Source organism: Atheta coriaria, unplaced genomic scaffold (assembly GCF_025399875.1).
Source record: "Atheta coriaria isolate IRGN ID8LTWV9N9 unplaced genomic scaffold, Caltech_Dcor_3.1 hic_scaffold_9_pilon, whole genome shotgun sequence".
In the NCBI taxonomy this organism is placed as follows: domain Eukaryota; kingdom Metazoa; phylum Arthropoda; class Insecta; order Coleoptera; family Staphylinidae; genus Dalotia; species Dalotia coriaria.
The window spans coordinates 4,347,394-4,369,379 of NW_027045451.1; the positions used below are offsets into that span (position 1 = coordinate 4,347,394).

General features: G+C 40.2%; 3 protein-coding genes and 1 pseudogene across 3 annotated transcripts; 1 reads left to right on the forward strand and 3 right to left on the reverse strand.

Annotated features, from left to right (window-relative positions):
- The first annotated feature begins 1,079 nt into the window (after nt 1–1,079).
- Nucleotides 1,080–2,072, forward strand: LOC135799835 (cyclin-H-like; annotated as a pseudogene).
- Nucleotides 2,073–2,964: 892 nt separating this feature from the next.
- On the reverse strand, nt 2,965–7,564 carry LOC135799836 (homeobox protein bagpipe-like). Its single transcript, XM_065313052.1, has 2 exons — nt 7,105–7,564; nt 2,965–3,134 (listed from the first exon to the last, which is right to left on the reverse strand). Exons 1-2 carry the CDS (start codon nt 7,562–7,564, stop codon nt 2,965–2,967), a joined length of 630 nt encoding a protein of 209 aa, XP_065169124.1.
- Nucleotides 7,565–9,379: 1,815 nt separating this feature from the next.
- LOC135799152 (uncharacterized) lies at nt 9,380–12,074 on the reverse strand. Its single transcript, XM_065312173.1, has 4 exons — nt 11,851–12,074; nt 11,300–11,430; nt 9,931–10,218; nt 9,380–9,873 (listed from the first exon to the last, which is right to left on the reverse strand). The coding sequence occupies exons 1-4, from the start codon at nt 11,891–11,893 to the stop codon at nt 9,658–9,660; spliced, it is 678 nt and encodes a 225-aa protein (XP_065168245.1). The 5' UTR covers nt 11,894–12,074; the 3' UTR covers nt 9,380–9,657.
- Nucleotides 12,075–14,922: 2,848 nt separating this feature from the next.
- On the reverse strand, nt 14,923–21,905 carry LOC135798686 (homeobox protein Hox-B4-like). Its single transcript, XM_065311596.1, has 3 exons — nt 21,284–21,905; nt 16,176–16,342; nt 14,923–15,716 (listed from the first exon to the last, which is right to left on the reverse strand). Exons 1-3 carry the CDS (start codon nt 21,765–21,767, stop codon nt 15,369–15,371), a joined length of 999 nt encoding a protein of 332 aa, XP_065167668.1. The 5' UTR covers nt 21,768–21,905; the 3' UTR covers nt 14,923–15,368.
- Nucleotides 21,906–21,986: the final 81 nt, after the last annotated feature.

Sequence of the window (21,986 nt, forward strand, 5' to 3'; positions counted from 1 at the left end):
GTGGATATTTGATGATTTCTTGTTAGTAGATATTGCAAGAAATGACATGACGCCAACGTCCTTGTCACTCATTTGCGCGTCGGGCGGGCGCACCTTCGCCGCAACCAATAATTAATAATTAGCAACGTGTTATTATCACTCACTCGACGTGGAATAAACTCGTGTGGCAAGAAACGAGCGTATCATACTTGTCAAACTATAAATTCAAACAAAACACCAACAAAGTGCGGTAAAAACACAAAGAAAACAAAGAAAACTCAAAAAACAAAAGAAATATTACTTCATTGAAACAATAAACGGTTTACGTACTGAAATTTTTGACTAAAAAATAAACTAAACAACAGCTGGTCCTTTGCACTGGTACTAAATCGAATTAGATTGATTAGATTGAAGATTGAATAGAGTGTGTGCGTTGTTTTTTGTTGGCTTTCGAGGCGCGGCCGTTTCGAAAAACGCGCGGTAATTGCCCGCGACTCGCCGCGTTATCATAACGATGCGCCGCCATTAGCGGCGCACCCACGCCGTCGGTTAACTGCCTCCGTGCCTCCGTGCCTTCGACAACAATGACGGAATGATGGGCATGAGCTAATAATCTAACGCCATCGTTATCGTAATTTTATTACGCCATGACACCGGTCGTCTGTTTTCTGCTCATCACATGACGATACAGGCTGACGAACAAAATTGAATCATCTAAATGCATACGCATGCTAACAACAAGGTTGCAACTCAACAATGTAAACTCTGTAAACATTTAAAACACCGAAATAATTATATGGAATTATTTTTAAAGCAATTTTAATAGTTTTTAGTTAGTAGTTTTAAATATATTCAGAAATAATGATTTATTATAATAAAATTATACATATATTAGTTATATATGAATTAATAGTGAAATTAATAAAATATAGTGTTTTTAATTTATTATTTACAATTTTTTACTTATTTCAATAAATTTTGGTACTCTGCACGACATCTGGTGATGATTTTAAGTCAAATAAAATTAAATTAAAGCAAAATACGTGTACATAGCGCCATCTACTGCCTTTACCTTAAAGCTAGTACTAAAATTCACTGGTAACTAGCATAACCACACTGTTTGGTTCAAATTGTTCTCATACTCATCATGTTACTTATGTTTTAAACTATAACATCGATTAATTTTAATCCTCTAGTAGTGCACCAAACAGTATTTTTCTATAAAACATGTTTCCCAATAGTACTCAATCAAGAACTTGGATGTTCTCCAGTGAAGATGAAGTAACTGCGCTGAGGGAAAGTACTAATGCTGAACACATTCGTAGATATGGTAGAAACATTCCTGTAAGTGTTATAATACAAAGACATTGTTATTTTTAAAATGATGTTTGTAATAATAATAATAATAATAATTTATTTGTTATAATTTCAGGATGCTAAAAAATATGAATACTTCTTAACTCCTGAGGAGGAGTGCATAATGGTGAGGAAATTTGAGTTTCATTTGAGAGATTTCTGCAGAAATTTCCAGCCACCTATGCCAAAATATGTGGTTGGCACGGCGTTTCATTACTTCAAACGTTTTTACATTTATAATTCGGTTATGAATTATCATCCAAAGGAGATTATGTAAGTTTATTTCTCCAATATTGGATAAAAACTGATAAATACTACTTTATTTTACAATTTCTAGGGTAACATGCATTTATTTAGCTTCAAAAGTTGAAGAATTCCACGTTTCCATTTCGCAATTTGTCGCCAATATCAAAGGTGATCGCGGCAAAGCCTCAGACATCATTCTCAACAATGAATTGCTCTTAATGGAACGGTTGAAATTTAATCACCCACAATACGTCACTTCCGGCCAGTAGAGGACTTTAATCGACATTAAAACTAGATCCTTTAAATGATCCAGGGCATCTTCGACCTGGAATCGATGATCTTTTTGATAGCATATATCTTTGAACGGTGACACATTTGTATTCCGCAGTCAAATAGCGTTTAGCGGCTGGTATTACATGCCGCTAGTAAACTTCGAAAACTTAGATTCATATGTGACTGACACTTTGTTTGGTGAAGAAGGTCGAGGTTAATTTTGGCGGTAATTGAGGCTGTAAAGGGGCATTAGGGCATGGTGAAGAAAGTAACCGACGTTCTGCCGGGTAAAGTCAATTGAAGCTACTGGACAAAACTAGAACGGTGTCGTAATCCGCGAAATATAATCAGATAATGAATGGCGAGTAATTATTTTCAAGTAGGTATTGCTTGAGGTTATATAAATTAATGTGTTTCAATGGGTGGGTAGCTGTGGTACCGGTTGCTAACATTTTTGAAGCGGAAAACGCCGCTGCGCTTTATTTCCCAGTTATAAAGAGAATGTTGTAGCGATGCTGGGTGACGAGGGCGAAGCCTACAGTCGACCAATGTCCGCAAAGATTGGAAGCCGGTAGCTCGCAAATATATATCAGAGTGATTTAATAAGTAAGAATAATAGTATTTGTTTTATTACATATTTTTATTTGTAGAAACTGAATCGTTTTCTGCCAAATATTACAATTGTATCCATTTTAAGTTATGGTTATGAGTGTCGCCAAAGTTTTGCAATTGTATGTGGCAAACAGGTGGGATTTTTTACTTGGTGGAACATCGTTGCGGAATTCGCTACGATGGTGGTAGACATTGCGTGAATGTCTTTGATGCAGGTGGCGAGGTTTAAGGTTTTGCATTGCGTTTGAGTGGCAGGACACGGTTGTCAGCACGCCATTTTGATTGTGTAGTTGAGAAGAACCGCATAAACGGTCGCCAAGAAAATTTGCCGGTCTTGGTGTTAAAATACCCATGGAATTGTAGTACTGCTGGGCGGTGTTTCGTATCATTTGAGTATACTTGCGCTTCTACATTTTGTTCGTCGGTTTTTGAAACCATATTTTGTCTGTAAGTAGTAAAATGTAATTTTAATTACTTTGTATTAGAAGGCAGGTATGATTACGTATTGGCCACTTGAGTTTCAGTGAGTTTTAGCGTCTTGGACAATTGACAACGTTTGGCAACAGAGAGATATTTGTTGCGTTCGAATTCTGCTTCCAGTGACTTGATCTGTGCGGCGGTGAAGGCGGTGCGCGGTCGCTTCTTCCTGTCGTCGTCGGATTTTGCATCTGAAAGCAGAAACACGAGACGATCGTAAATCGTTTAAGTTTTTTATGCGTCGCTTTTGCTGCCTCTCTTGTAGAGCTTGTAAGAATGTCTCTCGGCGGGCGCAATTTGCCGTGACAAAATTTATTACTGGAAGAGGAGCCGCGACAGCGCGGAGTAAGTTGAAGCGCGTTGAAGCTAATTTGCGGCCAGAATTAGATTTTAAGCGGCGTTCGCACAATGTAGAAACGAATGCACACCGCCGAGCTATTCCACGATCGTAAAACGTCGTTTTTTATTTTCACAAAATCTCATGAGTGGCGGGTGTGATCATTTTTATCTACATGGGCGATGTCTACGTCTGTTGTCGACGCCTTAGCTTCCGACCGCCATTTCATTAACAATTAGCCAAATTCGTAAACTTGGCTGAAATCTTCTGTGGACTTTAACTTCGGTCGTAAACGATCTGCGCGTAAATTATGACACTTGGAAAGTTGGGACGAAGAGAATCAAGCGGTTTTTGGTGAATGTGCACAGCGTCGAATGCAATTATTGCGTGATTTACGCGCGCAGTTGTAAATTATTTTGTCAGTGTTGTGTGTTTCTGGGGACAAAACATAAATGTAAAACGAAAAAAAGCGATATCATTCGACAGATCGTAAAAGTACAAGCAAGGCAACTGTAATAAACACCACAGGATGTAAATTGAAATTTGAACATTCCAGATTATAAATTCCTTTGCTAACATTTCTCTGAATGCTACTGAAAAATACAGCGCGTAATAAGCCGGTTTCTTGAATTTAAAGCTGTAAGTTGCATGCAGTTAAAATTAAAAGCATTTAAAAAGTGTATCAAAAGTAAACTCTTTGAGCGCGTACAAGCAAAACGAGTAACGTGTGAGCAAAAGACCGAATTTACGCGCTGTTTGCACTGGTTCGACTTATTTATTGCGTTCTCGTGTATCAAACGCGTGAATCGTTTGATCTTGCGCTGATCGCGACGGCTCAACCTGCCACAGAGTACGCGCCACTAAATTATCTATTATTCCCCTCTGTGTGTGTGCCTTTTTATTTATTTTTAAAAAGCGTGAAACAGCTTCAAGCAACGCGACGCCATCATATAAAAACGATTCCATTTTTATTGCTCCATGATGAGTTTTAGGTCATACTATTAAATTACATAAACTCAAAAATACATTTTTAAATAAATTTTACACGCAAACATTTTCTGGCATTTTTAGAGCTTAATTCATGATGACAAATTTTAAGCTGATTAGAAATGTGATTAGGTACCGTTAATAACGTGGTGGTGTTATTTTTAAACATTCGAGTGTTTGAAGATGAGTGTAGAGTTAAGTGAGCTGAGAGTAAAAAAAGTAAAGCGAAAGCGGAGTGAAACGAATCGGAAAAGGGTTGATAGCCGAGCGCCGTCGGAAGAAATTAATTACCGGCCCCGTCTCGTTTTCGGCAATTTATACGCGCTTGTTTAGACACAAGTGTCGTGTTACCGTAATTAGTATTCCCTCTTCAGTGTGCAACTGTTGCATACGCTGCATCCACAAATAAGCCAAACTCATTACTCAACAGCGCACTCAACATCACAACACGAACCATTTCAAATGGATCAGCATTTCATTTCATACAAAGCAATAATTACTTGAGTTTTGATTTTTCATTGTTGAAAATGTTTCATATTCTACGAAAATCCTTTTTTGCTGCTTTTATTGTTTCTCCGCACGATGTGTTAATTGCAATTTGAAGATCTCGAAATGCACTGCGACGGATGTCGTGGTAGCTCTCAAAAGCGCGTTAATTACTCGAAAAACAAACGAAAACGAAATCTTTTGCTGGTGCGTTTGATGCACAATATAGTTCTTTTTTTTGAGCGTCGTTTGTGTCAGCAGAAAATGAGGAAAACAATGCGTGCTGTTTTCAGGTGGGTTGTGTGGAATAATAAAGCTTTTCCTCTCTGCTGAGCTGCGCGCCGCATAGTAATTGAGCATCGTTTGAGTGTCACTTTGTCTCCGAAGCGCCTGTCGGTGGCGGCTGATATATGCGCCTTCGCGAACGCGCCCTTCTTCTTCACTGTACACATGTATGTCATTTAAATATGCTCTCTACCAGCCAGCCCAAAACGTTTGCTTTTCACTCGTTCGGGAAATGGATAAACTGAATTTAAAACTTTTACCGGAATAAAACAAAATTTTGTTGATAAAAAATTATCATGTGACATTTATAAAAATTCATTTTATGTCTAAATTCGTAGTAATTTTTGATGTTTTTAAAATGGCGATGCAAAAGAAATAGTACTTTGTTCAGTTACAAGTGCGATTCTTCATAAACAAGACGAATTTTGGGAGAAAATAATTTGCGAATATGAAAAAGCCATCAGAGACTTAAAATCTGAAGAAAATCAACTACAACAACGTGTATTTGAGTTAAAAATCACTACTCAAGCAATAGCTACATTCAATTTGTTAAAACATCTTAATCAAAATGGTGATCCGACTTTAATCAATGAGTTAACGAAATTGCAATGTATCTGCCCAACAGTATCGACAAAAGAACAGGCCATCAAAAGTAGATACAACTGCTTTCAATCTTGACGGAAAAATATTGAACAGATAACGAAGAGGTAAAGAAGTTGGTCAACCGCGAACTGAAACTAATTGAAAAAGTGAATGAATTACGCGTTAAGGATGCAGCTCTCACCAGATTTAAAACAAAATATTGATGAATTAATGAAAAACACTTTTCCAAATATGATTTTCTCTGCAGGAAGTGATATAATATCAGAACTGCAAATGAAATCAAAATATTATTGAAATCTGTTCGAGAATCCACTGATGAATTGCGTTTATCACAAAAACAAGGGCGAGAACGTTGACGGGGATGGTGCGTTTGTCAGGGGTAAGGCCGGTTGGGCGCGGTATGTTATCAAATCACCACTTGAATCTCATATCGGGAAATATCGAAGAATACGAAGAAAATTCAAGTGTGTGTGAAATGAAGAAGCTCGTTGATGCTATGCGAAGGACGCTGATGTTCTAAAGTTGGCCGTTGAGATGATTAAAAAAGTTATAATTATTTCTGATTAGAATATTACTGTGATGTGTTTGCTCGGAGGCGGCGCTGAAATAAATTTCACTTTTATTTTGCGGGTACCGAACGACACGCCTGGAAGCTTCAATTTGTCTCCGGGAAGAGCAGCTTTAAGCACTTAATGAGACTGCTTATGCGCGCCGCGTGCCGCGCCGTTTTGCGCGTTTATGTATTTTTAGCTGCAGCGAGCGAACGGCTTTAAATTAAGCATCGCGCTTCTTATTACCACTTAATTATCGGTGAGGCAATTAGCGTTACTTGGGGGCAGGCGGTTGAGCGGATAGAGAGGAGAGGACTTCCGTTTTGGATGTACAGATATGTTTTTGGCCTGATAACATGAGAGAATTATTGGAGAATATTATAAAACTTAATTAAATATTGCTTAAGTATTATTTACTCCTTATGGTGACTTAACAAATTTAAATTTGTTTGAATTACGTTTATTTTCACGGATTTCAATTCAGTTTTGAGTTTAGAAGGTTTTTTGGCTTGAAAATTTATATAAATTTACCAGGAAATTATTTTAGTTGCATTTCTACTTTGTTTTTCATATAAAATTATTGCTTTCGCATTTTTTGGTGTTTAACTAACAGACTGAAAATATTTTCAGTTTAATGACCAATGAACCGTAGTTTATTTTAAATTTATGTGCTATCTGTAGGAACATAAGCACCTGAAATATTTTGGCAAATATTTGCGCGTATTCAGCTTGTCAGTTTATGTTCTAGCCAATTATTTTCTAAATTATTATTTTTTCATTGAAGAAAAATATCTACTTGCGTACAAAATTAATCTCAATGATTATTAAATTTGCTTCTATTTTCTAATATTTATTTTTTGTATTTTACATTTGAATTTTTAAGTTAGTTTAAAGTTTAAATGATTATCTTACCAATAAGATTCCTCTGATAAAATTCATCGCAGTCACTTGCCGTCGCACTAGCCGAACGAATGCGAAATGCTGGCGTTGTCTCCAAACTGCTGCCATTTGCTGCATTCAACTGCCGCACAACAAAATCGTCACTTTCGCTGCGAATGCTACTCGCACCACCACCCAAATCACTATGATTACCGTTATCAACAAAATTGTTCACAAAATACCCGCTATCGCCACCGCCAAACCCAGTAATACCACCAGATACACCCGAATTAGTACCATCTACATTTAACCCACCACCTCCACCATTAATTAACAACTCATGCAAATTATTATCGCACCCGTCGGTAACATTCTTACTTTTAATATCATCGTCGCGACTTAACAAAGATTCTATCGAGAAACTTTTCTTTGGATCTTTCTTTGGTATCGGTTCCACTGTTTGAGCAATTTGATCACTTTGCGATGACTCCATAGTAAAATTAAGCAAACAAAATGAAATAATTGATTAAGACATCAATGATTAACACAAAGTGGGAAACTTGTTTGAAGGTGTTTAACTTCCACTTAAACCGTTAGCCGAATGCGGCCGCGAGGATTTGTTTGTCGCGACTCGAGCGACTTAAGTCGTGATCGCGTGTTGGACCAATAGAATCGTCTAAATCCTCGTCCTGTGGCGGTCCCCGCCCACTTTCAGATCGCAGCATCATATGTAAATTGGTGTGTCAGTGCCCACCACGAACACGAGTTAAGTGCGCTTAGCGTGAAGACGCCGCAGTGGGGATAATTGAGATATTTTTACGTGAGAGGACGGCGCGACGCTATGCTGCTATTAATAAACGGCAACGAGCAATGTGTAAAGGATAACGAGCGCTATCAATAGGTTAATGATTAATTAATCGTCAGCGTTTGGCGCATTCGCGAATTGCGCAGAGGTGCCAAGCATTATACGCTTGTTAACATTCGTTGAATTTTCATGAGAAAATAGTGCAAATATTAGTAATTTAACAAAGAAATTTTAAATATAAATGGTTGGAGTTGTGATTAATTTGTTGACAGCTTCTAGACTGAAAATATTTTGTCGGTTTTGAGCGACAGTCTAATTACGACACGATTCCGGAAACTTGGCGCCACCGGTCTTAGATAAATCTTGTGATCATGCGATAATCATGAGATTTGAGCTATAATGAGGAGGAACAGAAGGCGGAAGGGAAGATGTAAAGGTTCCGCTCAAATTGGCGCCACTGCATTGGAAATTATTGAAATTCCTTTCAATAATAAGCAATAAATCAAAATATTTTAATATTTACACAATTACGATTAAAAACGAATCAAATAATGACTTAATTTGTATATAAATTAATTTTATTCGTGATTTTCTATTCATAGAAAACATTGGTTGCATTTTTTGCAAAGTGTTGAAGTTTGAAGTTGGTGAAGGATTAACAAACGGCGCCACCGTTAAAATACTTCAAATTCTTAGCTACCCTACAACGTTCATTCAACATTCATTCGGTAAGTTTTTGTTTCCATGCATTTTTCTTCTTTGCGTCTCTTTTACATGCATTTGTCTGAAATGAAATGTAAGACGACAAGACGAGCGGGTCGTAAAGCCGTAATCGTTCTTGACACATGTGGTAGGTGTTAACTTACCCTCATTTAAAAGCAAGTCCCGCGCGACTAAAAATTCAATCTTCTAAATCATTGTAAATCTTCCGTGACACACCGAATATAAACATCGAAGCAACACCCCTCTAAAAAAGTAAGTACGTACTGAAACATGCTTGGAAAAAACAAGATTTAAGTTGAACGCTCTTTTGGAGATATTAATCGTTTTTATTTGAGCGTTTTTGACGCCTTCGATCGTCGCTCGGTTTTCAAAGTTTTGTGCACGCGGGCATCCGCTCCGCATGTCGCGTTCTCGTGTCCAATTAGCGGCGTTATTTATCGCTCGGTTAATTAACGGTAATTAAGAAGCGTTTTCGTCAACGGCGCGTAGTGCCAAAACGTTTGGGCACGCAGCGGCTGTTTGGCAAGTTATAATCGATCTCTGAGAGAGGAAAAAACGTGTGTTTGATTGAATCCGTGTGAAAAGTGTGAAATGTGTAACACATTAGAAAACCATTACGCATTTGATTTATGCATTTTTAAAGGGAATTTAATTTTGGAAATATTTGTTTCATTTTTGTTTAGAATTTCGATTTGTTAGTAGTTACAAATGCAGATGGGGCAGAAATGCAGATGGGGCAGATCTGCATTTATAGCACAATTATTTTACATTATATAATAATTTTAGTTTATTCATATAAAAATATTTTGCACCCGTGACAAAATACAAACTTAATTGTAACTTCTATTAATACAATACACAGAACACAAACATTCAACTTCGTGCGCAATAATCGAATACGATTTGGTATTACAGTTTGGTATAAAAATCTAACATCGCAGATATCATTATCGCAGGCTAAAACATGACACAGATGGCAAGAGAGGATGATTCGATAAGAGACTCGTTCAATATGTGAGCAACCAAGAGAGATTTGATTTAAATTAAAGTAGAATTATTCAATAACAACACTTTTGATGAACTTCCCCGTGGGCGATTGCGGTGATACTTCCACCGGGTTCTTCAATCCACCCAATATCGGTGGCTTGTAATTGACTTGAGCGTGCCATCAATGCATCCGCATCACCTTCGTAAATTTTCATGGTGTTTATTTCGCCTTGCGCGCAGGACTTCAACAGGCCCTGAGCTATGTGTTCAAAAATTTGACCAACACCCTAAATAGGAATAAAATTAGTAAATTATTAATTTATAATTTATTTTTAAATACTTACTGAATCTTCTTTGGCTGATGTCTCATAATAAGCAGCGTCTAGTGAATTAGCAAATTGAAAGCCTTCGTTGCGCGAAACCGCACGCTGCTCGACCAGATCCAATTTAGTCGCGACTACGCATAGCACCATCTTCTCCTCGACGTTCCTGCGTAGTTCATGCGCCCACATTTTTAAGTTTTCGAACGATTCGACGCGTGTTAAGTCAAAGGCGAGTAGTCCAGCGTTTGCATTGCGGTAGAAAAGGGGTGTCAACGCTTTGAAACGCTCCTGGCCAGCAGTATCCCATATCTAGATTAAAAGAACACCACACTACATAAATTGCGGTTGGTATTGCGAGAATGCTGAGTAAAGTAAGTTATGAAGCTTTAACAGCGAATTATTGCAATTTGTACTGCGATTTGATGATATTAAGAGCTCGTCGATCATGGCGGAGCACTTAACTTGTCTCCGGTGGGCTGAATTTGTGATTGCACAGATTTTAGTAGCAAACAGAACGACTAAGGGGTTTTATTACCATTTCATTTTGAATATTTAAGAAATTTGAGACGCCGCATAACATTAAGTTAATAAAATGTTTAAATTATAAACAAATCAACTAAACTACATTTGCTGACGTTTATTTGATCATAAACTATGAGAATACTTTTTATTAATTGGAAGTTAGAAGGGAATATATCCCCTTAGACTATTTTAAGTTTTACAACTACAACTACATACTGAACTAAACTGGGCGCACGTTTTAATGATGGCTCTGCTCCAATAACTTTATTCAGTTGGGTTTTATGCACGATCGGATGACTTGACGCCTACAATTTAGTGTAACGCATTTGAGGATTTGAGAAATTCGCTACGAAAATAAATCTTGTTTGCAACGTCTCGGAAGATTACAAAATTACACTGTTTATAAACCGCAACGTCATGATTTTAAATATTTTACAACTGACTAGGGACTTCGAGCGACTTCATTGCAATAGCATGAGAGCAGAAGATACAAACATCCTCTTTTCTCGGGTATTACCCAACGCTCACTACTTTATGCGTCACTGCAGGGGGTCTCCCTACCCCCTCCACTTTTCACGGGACACCGCAGGTTTAAAGGGGGAGCCCGAAACAAGCAGGGTGTTCAGTCGTGCCTGATACCTCCAGCAGTGCAGTCGCTGCTCTCTTGGTCCTTTCCCGACTTTAGTGTGGTTCACTTTTTTGTAATTCGTTGGTTTTGGTTTCATTTCCATACAAATATGGATAGTTACACAATGTCAATCGGATCCACATAAAATCCTCACCATTTTAATGATTAGAGGAAATTCACACGGATAAATGAATTAAATAGATAAATAAAGATTATAATAATCAAATAAGTTATACATACGTTCAGTTTGACTAAGATATCATCGTGCATTTGTAGTTTACATGGCGTGAAAATGGCACCAATCGTCGGCTGCGTCACTTCCTGGAAAACATTTTGCACGTATCGCAGGACGATGCTTGTCTTACCAACATCTAAACAAATTACAAATAGTTTTATTATATCATTCAGATCACGTTCCAATATTCTTCAGTAATTTAAAAATGGTAAACATACGTGTTAAATTTAGATATATCACGATCGATCGGACAAATGAGTAATATTCGTTGTAAATTACCGTCGCTGATAGGCATATATGCAAAACCGGTTAGGATAAATACGAAATTGTCAAGGAAATGACTCATGCCCACGCCACGAACAATTCTTATTTGATAAACAGAATAATAAGTGCGTTGTCTGTTCTTATAAGCAGATACAACTACATTCTTTTAACTTTTTTTTCTCATCAAAACAAAAGTCTTGTTAATTATTTTTTTTGTTATGGTATAGAAATTAAATAGGTATGCGATTGATTTTATGTTACGACGTAAACAAAGCAATGGAATTTCACTTACTCTGATCACCCACCACAATTACTTTTCCAACTACGACTTTCATAGTCGTTCTGTGTCATAAATGCACTCGCAGAACAGCGCCGTGTTAATTTGAAATGATTTCGACGTGTGGCAACGTTATATCTAGCGCAGCGAATGTGCACGCCGCGGGAATGTTTTGATTTCGTGCGACAAACAACGAACAAACACGCACTGCAGGTGATTTTTGACGATTGTCAGTTGTCGTTTGTCATATGACCGCGATGACTGGTTTTGACAGCGGCTGTATTTCTATAGAAATTTGTAGCTAGTTTACAGAAGTGTGCGATAGATGGCGCATGCTGTATGACTTTTAGAGTGAAATCTGCAGTTTAGTAAAAGAATGTGAATGTGAAAGAAGGCTAGATTGATAGAAATAACAGATAAGAGTGTTATTTATGTGATATTTTGCAGTAGAATTTATCTGCAGGTGGTGTTTGAGATAGTAGTGTTTTTGTTTTGACCGCTAGTTTTACGTGCAACAATTTGCTTGGCTTGCAAGTGAACAAGTTTCAGTTGTGCTTCAATTATGTTCGTTGCACAGTGTAAAACTGAATTTTTGCTTCGGGAAAATCAAATCATACGCCAGTGTGCGCGTTGCTGGCGTCGAAAGTATTATTTCATTAGTGCGTTCGATATGTGATAACTTTTCGGCGTCCGTTGGCTGCAAGAAAGGCAAGTTTCCCAGTTAAAAATGTTGCTAACTCGATTTCGTGTGCCATCTGGGTCGAAAACGAGCCGAAATACCGCTTTGTGCTCGATGTTCGTCGTCGGCGGCGGTGGTGTGTGCGAGCGGGCGGTTGATTGGTAATTGCTTCCCGGCGGCGGCTGTCGAATCAACGAGACGAACGAGCCGGCGAGCTAGTGGCGCGTGAAGCGGCGCACTTGCCGCCGCCGCCGTCGAAGTCTAACGTCGCCGGAATAACAATTGCGAGCGTCGCGGACAAGTTTTCGATCACTTTAGGCGCGCACCGAACACGATTTCCTCCACCCGCCTCCCGTCCGCGCGCAATTTGCCATTCGACATCGACATCGTTTGTTTCAACTCGGTTTCACAGGCGCACGTTCTCTCTTTACAAGCGTATCAAGTTAGTTTCGCACACTCTGAATAACGGCGAATTCGCTGTTTGCTCACTCGGCGGGCGAAACGTGAAAACCACCCTCGCAAACTTTTATCCAAACCACAAAAATATAAAAACAGAAAAAAATCCTCCGCAAAAAATAATGTGTATTAACATGACACTTTGTTTATGCGCCATTCCCGGCTTCCGAATGAAATCGAACGTGACGTTCTCATTTCGTTTTGTTTGCGGCGTTTGTTTTTACGACTTTTGATAGATTGCGTGTCCATGATGTGCCTCTTAGTGCGTCGTTTCGTCCTTTGTTGTTTTTTGTTGATGTGCCAAAAAGGCAGACTCGCAGCGCGATTCCGCCGATCGAATGGCGGAAAATGAGAAAATTTCCAAGTCTCCACTGGGGGCGAGCGGGTGAACCGGCGGCGGTAAACGATGATAATTCGTCGACGACGCTCCGATTGGCGGAAAACTTTTCGATTGCTTCCAATCTTCGTAATTTTTGGTCGGGAAAGTCATAATTTATTGCTATCGATATCTCCGCGTCTTTTGCTCTCCATTCCCCCAATACGGGCGATAGATTTGTACCGTTGAGTATAATCAGTATCGCGATCTGTTCGCCAATCGGCGAGTCACGTACCATTCGAAACAAAAAATAAAATAAAATTTAAGAAAACGCAAGAACCTTTAAAACCATTGTAATTGTTTTAAAACAAAAATTATTTTTATTTTGATATTTTAAAGTTTTTTACTAAAAATATTGGCAAAATGTATTTTTGTTACTTTGGAACATATAATATGACAAAAATGAGTTTTTCCCACACTGTATGTCTCTAAAAAGAAGGAATTGTGACCTCTTCGGCGTTCGTTGCCTCGCTCGCTCCTTGTCACTGACATTACTTCTGCTGCAGAGATGCTACTTGCTCGCGTTTGCTCTCGCGGCGGCGGGAGCACGCCGCCCTGCCCTCATACATATAAACATGATAGCGAATCAGTTGTTAAGTTAAGCGCGAACTCCACTTTAGACAAAACCTTTTAGCAAATTGCGCTCAACTCGCCTGCCCGCCGCCGCCGCCGTCGCAGTCGCCGATATGGGCTTGTAATACATACAATTCATTCGCAGCGCAAACGACGTAGCGTTGCATAATCAGACGCCACCCTTTGGGGTGAGGGGTGAGTCGACAACTCGTCACGCGAGAAACCGCAGGAGCACACATACGTATCACAAAAGGCCGGGTGATGGTGATTTTAGACGGGTTTTGAGGTTTTTTTGAGGATTTGTAAGAGGGTCGTGCGGGCGTATGGAGAAAATTGGTAACGATAGGGGAAGCTAAAGATGAAGTTAAAGAGAGTGTTTGACGAGTGCTTTTGCATGTTTACATTTTTAGTGTGAAAAGATTTAAGTAGATAAATTACTTATGATTTTTTTTGTTTTTTGTTTTTTACTAAATTTGTTTCTTTTTGTGCCGCAATGCAACAAAATCGGCAGGAATAAATTACACTCATGCTCGCATTACAATTGCGGATGATTTTCACTCGGCCATTTACGTCTTTCGGTCTCATTTTTACGAGTTTTACGAGCGGCAGGTTCGCCTCAATGCCGGTAAGCGACATACAAGTAGAAACACATAAAAGTCATAAAACGCAAATCATTCAAAACGCTTCCCCAGGCCAGTTGGCCATTTCCCGGACGTTCCTCGCACGATAAATGCAAAAGCGTATTTTCTTCACCGCTGCAAACGTTCGCTTGCTTTCTGCACGTCGACGTCGATTTAGCGTTTATACGCTTTCCGCGGCTCGTTTTCCGATCGTTTGCGCCGTGCACTGAGCTTTAACGATTACTTTATTTTTATGCTAGTGGCCGCATTACGCTCGATTACATAAATAATTTAGCACTAAATGTAGTATCAAACGTGCTGTGCGCATGCGTGCTAGCACATAAAAGAAGGAACATATTGGGTTGCATATGTTAAAGTCAATATTTAATATTAATAATTTATTTATTTATTTATTATATTCTGAGACTTGGTTTATCATGATAATTTTTACATTTTTCCGCGTTCGCGCATCTTATCATTATCAACACATACATATTACTTATAATAGGAACTTGAAATTATTTACAATCGTTTACGTTTTGGCACAAACACACGAACTGAAATCGTCAAACTGAAACATTTAAAGCTTACGTATATTGTTTTTTTCCATGTTTAATTAATTTGCTTGCTCTAAACACTAAAATTTCGAACATTTCTAAAACGAAACGATACAAAACGTGATGCTACTTACGTACAATTGATATTAAAAATTATATATAGCTATAACTTTATGTCTTCTGTGTGTTAATTACATAATTACAGTTTTATTTAGTCGTACCTACACATTGCATGGCAATAATTTGAGATTCATTTTGTGATGTGGGTGGCTTTAGACAACGTAGGGTCGGTATAATGCCTCGCCGTCCGGCATTTTGCGCGCACCATTTTGTTCGGACTGATGCGGCAGTGCTGTTGGGGGCGGCGGATGTTGCTGCGTGGGCGAGTGCAGTGGCGCGACGCCGTCGTGCTGCTGCTGTTGCTGCGGCGGTGGCGGCTGCTGCGATTGCGACGTGACGCTATTCTTGTACGTCGACGCTGCCGAGCTGCCGTTCGACTTTAACCCTGCATCTCCGCCGCCCCCACCTCCGCTGGACTCCTTCATCGCCTGCTTTGACTCTTGTTGCGCTTTCTTACTGCGTTTCCATTTCATGCGACGATTTTGAAACCAGATTTTTACCTGTAAACAAAAGATTTTAAATTAAATTTCAGTTTTTTTAAGAAAAAAAAAAAGAAATGTTTGCAGTTTACGAATTGCAACTTCTTCTATATTGCCGCCGCGAAAAGTTATTGCTCCGAGGGTGGGTTTGAAGGGGGCGGTCGAGTTTGGGCGCGCTGAGCCGAAGCTGAACTCTGAGCCGAACTTCAAACAAACATCGCCGACGTTCCGGGGCCCGAGAGTGATATTTTAGGATTGCGATGAGTAACTGCGCGCGTGTGACGCGTCTATTTGTCACGCGCAGCTAGATTTTCTTTGCGGCAGCACCGCCGGAACACTAACGACGGCCATGTTTTGCTATAGGTGTGCATTTCACCGCAAAAACGCGCTTTAAATTATGATTTAATCTTGACAAATCGTAATTTATGCATCATCACATATTCAGATGAAATTTTTAGTCAAAATATAAAAAAAACTTACTTGCGTTTCGGTTAACATGAGATTCGTGGCGACTTCAAATCGTTTCGGCCTAGATAAATACTTGTTCTGACGAAATTGTTTCTCTAACTCGAGGAGTTGCTGTGAGGTGAACGCCGTGCGTGGTCGACGCGTCTTTCCCATAAGCGCATGATGCGCTGGACCACAACCTGCAATCAACAGACAAACGTGTTTGAAATCTCAATCAAAATAATCACAAATTTTATTTTTATGATTTCAGGTGTCCACGGTGCTGATGTGAACGTTAAAAACAAACTACATCAAAATAAAGGGTTGATTCATTGTTGCCATTGTCTATCTTCAAGTGTTTGTAAGTACTTTATTATTTATTGCACCACTTTTTTGAATGCCTACTACCCTTGTATTTATTTAATTATTCATAGTTGGCATACACTATGAATATGTTGAGGGGGTATTTAAGTAGTTGCACCGCCTCGCAGCTTATTGTGTCATTGAATTTGATGGTGGTGCTAATTTGTCACCAGCTCGCGTTACCCGCGGCATATTGCGCGTAGAAAACCTGTGGCCGAAGAGGGGCCGCATGTTTGCGCCGTATTTATCACTCGGCGGGGCGCTGTGCCCCTCTCTCTCTGCCCCTCATCGTTGATTGCCCCATTGTCATGATAATTTAATATCCTAATACATTTAACGACACCCCTAATTTCGCCCCTTTCGCCCAAAACGTTTTACGCACACACATCAACACATACATAGATTTACTCGATGTGAGTGTAGTGTGAGCACGAGCGATGTGTACAAATACGCACACATGGTTGGCGGCGGCGGCGCGGTAATGAATGAGATGCCGACAAATGCGCACTTTGCGCTCTCCGCAAACGCTTCGAGCGATTCGGAATGAATGCCCGCGCGCGCTTTGTGCGGCGATGACTAGTTTATAACTGCCGGCGGGACGCAAATCAACCGGGACGAAGCATTACCAGCTCTTTAAACACTCCAAACACTTTTGGTATTTAATTAAAAGTCAATAACAACTTGGAATAACTTTTTAAAGTGAGCTATAACATAAAATGTATTTAACAAGTGTTAAATTTAATATTTTTCTTTATTAATCATTAATTAAAGAAATAATTTGAGTAAAATTTTTATGAAAAAAAAATAATTTGCTAAAGATAAACCAATTAAATTCTCCATCAATGCTTTTTTATCACAGGTTTTTTGCGCTGGTAGTCCTTGATTGCCGATGATGATATTATAGCCTGATTAATGCAACATCGCACGAATCAGGTATTCAAATTTTCGTGTCGCTGTCGCAAACGACGCGACGCCCGATTCCATTAGCGACGTTTCACGCTCGACGGCGAAACTTGACGCGCAGCGCGCGCGCGTGTTTGCGATTGTTTCAAATTGGATGAAAACGAAAACGTTTCCGTTTCGTTGTCGTCGTCGCCGGGGCGATGCGCAGCGCGCCTTCCGCTTCTCCGGCTTGTTCTAATGCGAATTATATGTGATAATTAAATGCAAATTGCAGCTCATCCGAGCGTGTGCGCGCTCGCGACGAAAAGCGCCCCGGCTCTCTCTTGATGAGCCGTAATTGGATTATCTCGCAGCGAGCGAGCGGGCTTGTTTCTCGACGAGTTTTGTGAACGCGAAAAATTTCAGCGTTAATCTCGGAAATGCAATAATAAAACGGATTTTACGTTCATATTTCATGCAAATTATCATTTCAGCAAATTTTCTATTTTTGTAGGTAGGTATATTAGGCAATTGATCATGATTCCAAGGGTGGTTTTTGTGCATATGGCGAATTTAATCAACGCGTTTATTAAATAATCGCACATTCGAGATAATTAATTTGTACGTGTGAATGTGGACTATCATCGCTGATTGAATTCGATGGGATATTTGCTTTGGGATTTAAATTGAAGTGCGTCAGTAATTACCTACCTAATTTTAGGAATTATTTGTTACATTTTGTTAATCTATCTTTGCAGGTTGATAACGAATTTTTAACTTGCGTTTTTTTTTAGTTTCAATTTCAATGATGATCTGTTTTATTTGGGTGCCATTAGTAAGCTAATAGCATATTCCAAATGTCATGATCGTTTATTGCGACCACAAATAATTCCGCCCAAATGTCACGATTTTCTATTTTCTATCGCAACCCCTCGTGACCCGCCGCATTTTGCATGTTGCACCTTACGGAATCGCTTTAAGCGAGCATATTTACTGCGTTTGGGAGACAATAAAAATCATGCCAGATGGCAACCTGCTATAATCGCATTGCATCCCTTAAATCGACGTGTTACACTCTCGACTGAGTCGGCCCCTCTCGTTAGACGGGTCCGCCAGGTCTATTTGTCTAAATAGCTCCTAATATAAACAAACCCGCGCTCGCCCCATAAAATTTAACGCCCGACTGGCAAGGGTGTCAGCGCGCGCGACATCCAAAGAGCAAAGTTGGAGCTGTCACTCTTGGTGTTAGCAAGTTAGCATGTTGGCGAATGTTTCCATGTTTCCATTGTGGACGCTGCGCGCCGAGGGCGAAATCGCGCTTTATTTACCCACCAGTCAGCGCGATATTAAGCCGATGTGTAATTATTACTCATCGCGGGTCATAACACGCATTTAACGCGCGGATTTCTGTCAGCGGCGAGTGTGATAAATTTGATGCATTTTGTTCAAACTTCACTAAAAATTAATTTATCAACAAACTACTCGTATATCTACACTGACATAATAAATACCTACCTATAGTGCGTAAAATTATCTTCAGGTTTTATTCTTTGTGTTATTTTGTAAGCAATAATATTATTAGATACGATTATCATTCCATTTCGTTCCGCGCGGTTAGGGGTTGCTTTCTGACGCTTGATTTTTGGCTTGGGTGCTTTTCGCCCCCTTAAAACCAACGCAAAACGTTTGTGTTCTCGGCGTGGCGACTGGGAAAAATGCGTAATGCAATTATACTTATTGCCGGCCGACTGTTTATTGCAAACTGTTGGCGCACATGAGCATTAGCGCTGTTGGTGCAGCTAGTTAGCTCGCAATAATCCAATCCAATTGGCATCGAAAATAAGAGTGGTGATAACAGGGGGAGAGCACATCTTCTAAATGGATTACATTCAACGAGGCGAAAACAGACGAGCGAAAAAATTAAACAGAAAACGACAGACAACAAAAACAACAGTCGTTTAAGTAAAAGTAAAAAGACATCTTTGAAAATTTATTTTTCAAGCTTTTAACGCTAATTCCGCAAGGGAATTGTACAAAAACGAATGGAATTATTGGCATAAAGACTGAAGTGATAAAATTTAATGCATTGCGTGACTGAATGAATAGTGTTAGAGCTTAAATCGAGCCTAATTGCGTTCGATAAACATAATGGGCGCGAATCAATTAGAAGTGTCGACGCGTGTCCGGCGCGCGTGCATCAACGAATTGATACGAATTTGTCTAAATCATGTGTGGGTGTACGCACCCTCTCTGACCGCACTCGTGATTTGCGCCATCGGGCACCCCAAAACGAGACCCAGCAATCGCCCATAAATTATCGGTTTAATTGTCGGCTTTCCTCGGCGCCTACAAACGCAGAAGTAATCTGTTGCGAAGAAACTTTTCCGCCCCAGCCAGCACAAGTTGAACAAAAGATCGGATTAAAATCGTAAAAGATAAATATGAAAAGTTTCCGTTTCCGTGCCTCGGATGGCAGAAGGTCTAACGAGTAAGAAGTAAGGGATGAGCGTTTAAAAAGACCGTGTCGGGGTTGTAGGGGTGCTGGGATGGTGCAGGTTGAGTATCCCGGATTGGTATCCGCCATCCGGTGCGCCGTAAATCACGCCCCGGGAAAACGATCATCGGAATGTTTTAAAGCCCTCCAGAGCCGGCGCCGCACGCCGATTGCCTTCTGATATATGGAGGTTATGTGCACGCTCGATGCTTATAAATGGCGGGCATTAGCGAGCGCACTCTGAGACTTCTATCCGAGTTTTTTACGTGCGCAAAGTTTAACTCCGGCAATAATCGAATTGCACATTAATCGTGTGCGTTATTTTTCCTATTTTGTATTTTGCGCGTTGAAATTTCGAAAATTTTAAATCTCCGGATATGGAGGAAGTGGTGAAATCGTTAATATGCAGATTTGTCACGCAAAATGTCGGTATCCACGTCGAGGATAGATCGCGAAGCGAGCGGCTGATTGCAAAGACAAACAGAAGCGCCGAGCTCCGGCTTGACGAGCCACCCCCAACCCTTAACTGTGGGCCGTGGAGGGTGGACGCGTCTCGACTAGCGCATAATGCCTGGAATCGAAGGAGAACGCGCTGGGCCTCGGCGAGGTAAAACTCGACGATTGTAAATTGGCCCTGTAAACACATTCTAACATGATCAGCACTACATTAGGTCGCTCTCAACCTGCCATCTCGACGTCTCACGCCATTTCACCATCTTACATCTACTCATCCACTACCTTTACAAACACCCACACACATAATTCATCTTATCTTTAGTTACAATGCTAAACTAACCGTAAATCTTAGTTGTCTGTTTTATTATTTTCTACAAAATAATATTTCAACCCTTAAAATAAAAACAGGGGATGAGTGGATGAAGGAATGTTATCACGTTTGTTGATTGCGTGATAACAGCGAATTTCGCCGATTGTATTTCTCCTGTTTGCGCGCACAATGCTGTCTTTGTCTCCGCGTTTGCTCATCCGCAAAACGTGAACCCACCCCCCTCACGGTTCTTGCTGCTGTTGCTCCCGCTGCCTGCAATTAGCTAACTCGATTTGGGAGATCCCTTTCGTGCGGATCTGTTCGCAATGTGTTGTCAATGTTTTGTTCGGATGGTTTTTTATTGCCTTAACGAAGTCCTAAACGGATTACGAGCTGGAGCGCGCGGGCCCTCGGCGACATGACGAGTGTTGTGTGCGCGAAATGGTGTCTTTTTTTCACCGGGCCGCATGAAAATTCATGCCACGCGAAAACGCTCCTTGATTAACTACGTTTTTGTGCGCGCAACAACAAGAAATTTGCATACGAAGCAAACCGGAAACTATAGACTTAAATCACAATTCAAAAACTAGTTTTATCAAAAAATAAAAATAAATTGAATTTTGTAATGTTTCTTACCTGCAAGATCTGGTAACCTGCCCATGGGCCACATACGCGTTGCAAGAAACTCAATATGCATCTGCTGGAGTTGGTTATAGCTGTGATTCTGAAATTGCATCTTCATTCCGTTTTCGAGACTGTGAAACGCCGAGCTCTGCTGAGGATGGTGCGGTGGTTGCTGGTGTGCTGGATACCCATAGAACCCACCATTGCTAGGATACACGTGTCCGAGCAATCCTGGCCGTGGTACAAAATGCGACGGTGGAATTTCTTCACTTCCGGGTGAAATTGGCGGGCTGCGGCTTCTCGTCGACGACGTGGGTGATACACTCCTCGACGTGGTGTCCACTGGACTTGGTGCTCTATCTCGTTCATCTCTATCTCTCCGAAGTAAAGCGTCTATACAAAAAGAGCCTTTCTTCTCTTGCACCTGCAGTTTGGTGTCCATATTCAACGGTATCTCGTCGTAGTTCATACTCTCAACTTTGACGGCACTTTTCATCACTTTTCCTACACAAAAACACTATTTGAACACGTTTGTTTAAGATTTAATATGTTTGTGCCTGGATGGTTTATGATAAAGTGTCGGTCGATTGTATGGAACGGCCGACGCGAGAGGCGTCGATGGACTAAACGATTCGAAAAGTATTATCCTAATAATATCTGACATTACAGCGACATTAGACACGGTGTACATTACGCGGGGGGCGCGCGGCGTGCG

What these genes read in the sequence shown, in the direction of transcription:
- LOC135799152 (XM_065312173.1), bottom strand. Translation starts at nt 11,893, where the DNA reads ATGAAAGTCGTAGTTGGAAAAGTAATTGTGGTGGGTGATCAGA. An exon ending in AATTGTGGTGGGTGATCAGA is followed by an intron (nt 11,431 to 11,850) that starts GTAAGTGAAATT and finishes TAATTTGTTTAG; the next exon opens with ATGTTGGTAAGACAAGCATC. An exon ending in CATCAGCCAAAGAAGATTCA is followed by an intron (nt 9,874 to 9,930) that starts GTAAGTATTTAA and finishes ATTCCTATTTAG; the next exon opens with GGTGTTGGTCAAATTTTTGA.
- LOC135798686 (XM_065311596.1), bottom strand. Translation starts at nt 21,767, where the DNA reads ATGAAAAGTGCCGTCAAAGTTGAGAGTATGAACTACGACGAGATACCG. An exon ending in CAGGTTACCAGATCTTGCAG is followed by an intron (nt 16,343 to 21,283) that starts GTAAGAAACATT and finishes TGTTGATTGCAG; the next exon opens with GTTGTGGTCCAGCGCATCAT. An exon ending in TCATGTTAACCGAAACGCAA is followed by an intron (nt 15,717 to 16,175) that starts GTAAGTTTTTTT and finishes TTTTGTTTACAG; the next exon opens with GTAAAAATCTGGTTTCAAAA.
- LOC135799836 (XM_065313052.1), bottom strand. Translation starts at nt 7,564, where the DNA reads ATGGAGTCATCGCAAAGTGATCAAATTGCTCAAACAGTGGAACCGATA. An exon ending in TTATCAGAGGAATCTTATTG is followed by an intron (nt 3,135 to 7,104) that starts GTAAGATAATCA and finishes TTCTGCTTTCAG; the next exon opens with ATGCAAAATCCGACGACGAC.